Source organism: Cariama cristata, unplaced genomic scaffold (genome assembly GCF_000690535.1).
Source record: "Cariama cristata isolate BGI_N322 unplaced genomic scaffold, ASM69053v1 scaffold30240, whole genome shotgun sequence".
Taxonomy (NCBI): Eukaryota; Metazoa; Chordata; class Aves; order Cariamiformes; family Cariamidae; genus Cariama; species Cariama cristata.
In genome coordinates this window covers 4,711-6,560 of record NW_009595750.1, presented here as the reverse complement: position 1 = coordinate 6,560, position 1,850 = coordinate 4,711, and the positions used below count along the sequence as shown (strand labels likewise).

At 62.4% G+C, this 1,850-nt stretch overlaps 1 protein-coding gene across 1 annotated transcript in view; it reads right to left on the bottom strand.

Moving 5' to 3' along the window:
- Window positions 1–1,850, bottom strand: part of ST6GALNAC2 (ST6 (alpha-N-acetyl-neuraminyl-2,3-beta-galactosyl-1,3)-N-acetylgalactosaminide alpha-2,6-sialyltransferase 2) — a 4,912-nt gene that overhangs the window by 2,433 nt on the left and 629 nt on the right. The window contains exons 2-5 of the mRNA XM_009703304.1: window positions 1,618–1,682; window positions 1,452–1,544; window positions 1,292–1,349; window positions 462–636 (exon numbers count right to left, since the gene is read on the bottom strand). Coding sequence (XP_009701606.1) covers window positions 462–636; window positions 1,292–1,349; window positions 1,452–1,544; window positions 1,618–1,682 — 391 coding nt within the window. The remainder of the gene's footprint in view (window positions 1–461; window positions 637–1,291; window positions 1,350–1,451; window positions 1,545–1,617; window positions 1,683–1,850) is intronic.

Sequence of the window (1,850 nt, the reverse complement as noted above, 5' to 3'; positions counted from 1 at the left end):
TGTCCCCTCCTGACAACGTCTCCGTGCAGCTGCCACGGGGTCACCCCCCCTCGGCCGTCCCCAGCACTTCCCAGCCCGGGGATTGAAGCCGGCGGCTGCCGGGGAGAGCAGAGAGTGGGTTTGGGGTAGGAAGGGAAACAATCTCCATCCACAACAATGGAGCGAGTTGTCCGAGCTCCTCCGGCCCCAGTTAATAATCATGCACACACTGGAGCTTTTATTCAGGGAAAATGTCACAAGATGCAGCAAGCGGCATTTGCAAAGCCGTCCCCTCCGCCCCGCGCCCCGGGAGGTGGAGTGGGAAGAGCTCAAGGTCCCTGGCTCCTCTGCAGGGCTTCTCTGCCTGCCCCATCTCTTCAATCCCTTCTGCTGGGCTGCCCGGGCCCCTTGAGCTGCCCCACACCCGCCCATCGCCCCACTTGTCCCATCTGCTGCCACCTCCATCCCAGTTGGGTCCATACCTTCGTGGGACAAGCCTTGCCAACCGTAGGGGACGTGTTGTGTCTTCAGCCTGTCCCAGGTCTCCGGGGTGAAGTGCTGGTCCCACATCAGCACCGGGGTGTCAAAGCGGAAGATCTCCCCAAACTTGGGGTCTGCCTTTGCTCTGGCCATCACCGAGTGGAGGCACGTGCTTGGCTGGGAGGGGGGAGAACCTCAGTTCAGTCTCCAGCCGGGCTCTACCTTCCCTCCGACACCTCCAGCCCTCAGCAGGCACCAAGGAGAGGACAAACCCAGGGACAGAAATGCTCCTTCTCCATCACACAGTCTGCTGGGTCACCCAGGCAGGGCACTGCCTCAATGCTCCGTTTCCTGCTGCAAAACACCCTTTGGTACCCAGCTTACCGGGGTGGGAGGACCAGGGCTTACGGAGTCCCCTGAGAGCATGAGCCCCCTAAAAGATTTGGCCCCTTCCACTGTGGGCACCCCACTTAAAGGCCTTTGCTGTAGGAGAACAGCCCCAGTGCCCAGGACCGGTCCGTCCCAGAGCCTGGGTCCAACCTCACGAGTCTCCAGCCCTGGCTGCTGGCCCAAGCATCACAGGGTTGGAGGGAGCGGGTGATGCTGGCTCCAGCCTCCACGTTGGGGAATTGCTCGGGGAAGTGCTGCAACCGCAGCAGGGAGGCCTGGGGAGACCCACGTGCATGGATGGAGGAGGTTGCTCCTTCATACACACACAAAACCCCTTCCAGACGATGCTGCTCCTCCTCAGCTTCCTCCCACAGACCTTCAACCAACAAAACCCACCCAGGAGGGGCACCGGGGACACTGCCCACGCTGTGCTAATGATTACCTGCTTTCTGCTGGGCTTGGGCTCCTCCACCTCGGCAGAAGGCTTGAGGGACTTCCCACTGCAAAGGGGGAAACGCACAGCGGAGTTAAAAATCCATCACTTGGGCAGCGGGGAATCCCACAGCGGGCAGGGCGCTCCCAGCACACCTTCCCCCCCTTACCTCTCCAAGTCACCTTCGAGGGCCCATCTCTGGCTGCCGGCTCGGCGCGATGTCCCCGGCGGAGCCAGGACCAGTGGCTCCGGCTGCAGAAGACTGGGGGAAGAAGGCGGTGGGGGCTCAGCCGGGGGGGTGACACTGAGCCACCACACCCCGAGACCCCCCCAACCGGTGAGAGCCCTGGGGCAGGACCACCTCAGCTCCCTTTTCCTCCCCCGCTGCCTCCACGTCTTTCTGCAAGCGGAGAGCCACGGATTTGCAAAATACCAGGTTTATGCAGAAAGCAGCTGCCATCTCCTGGTGGGTCCCACCTCCAGGACCCCCACATACCAAAAACCGCACCCAGCCCAGCCTGCAGCCTTGGGGGGACCCTGCTGAGACCTCCCCGGCTCTTCCCACCAT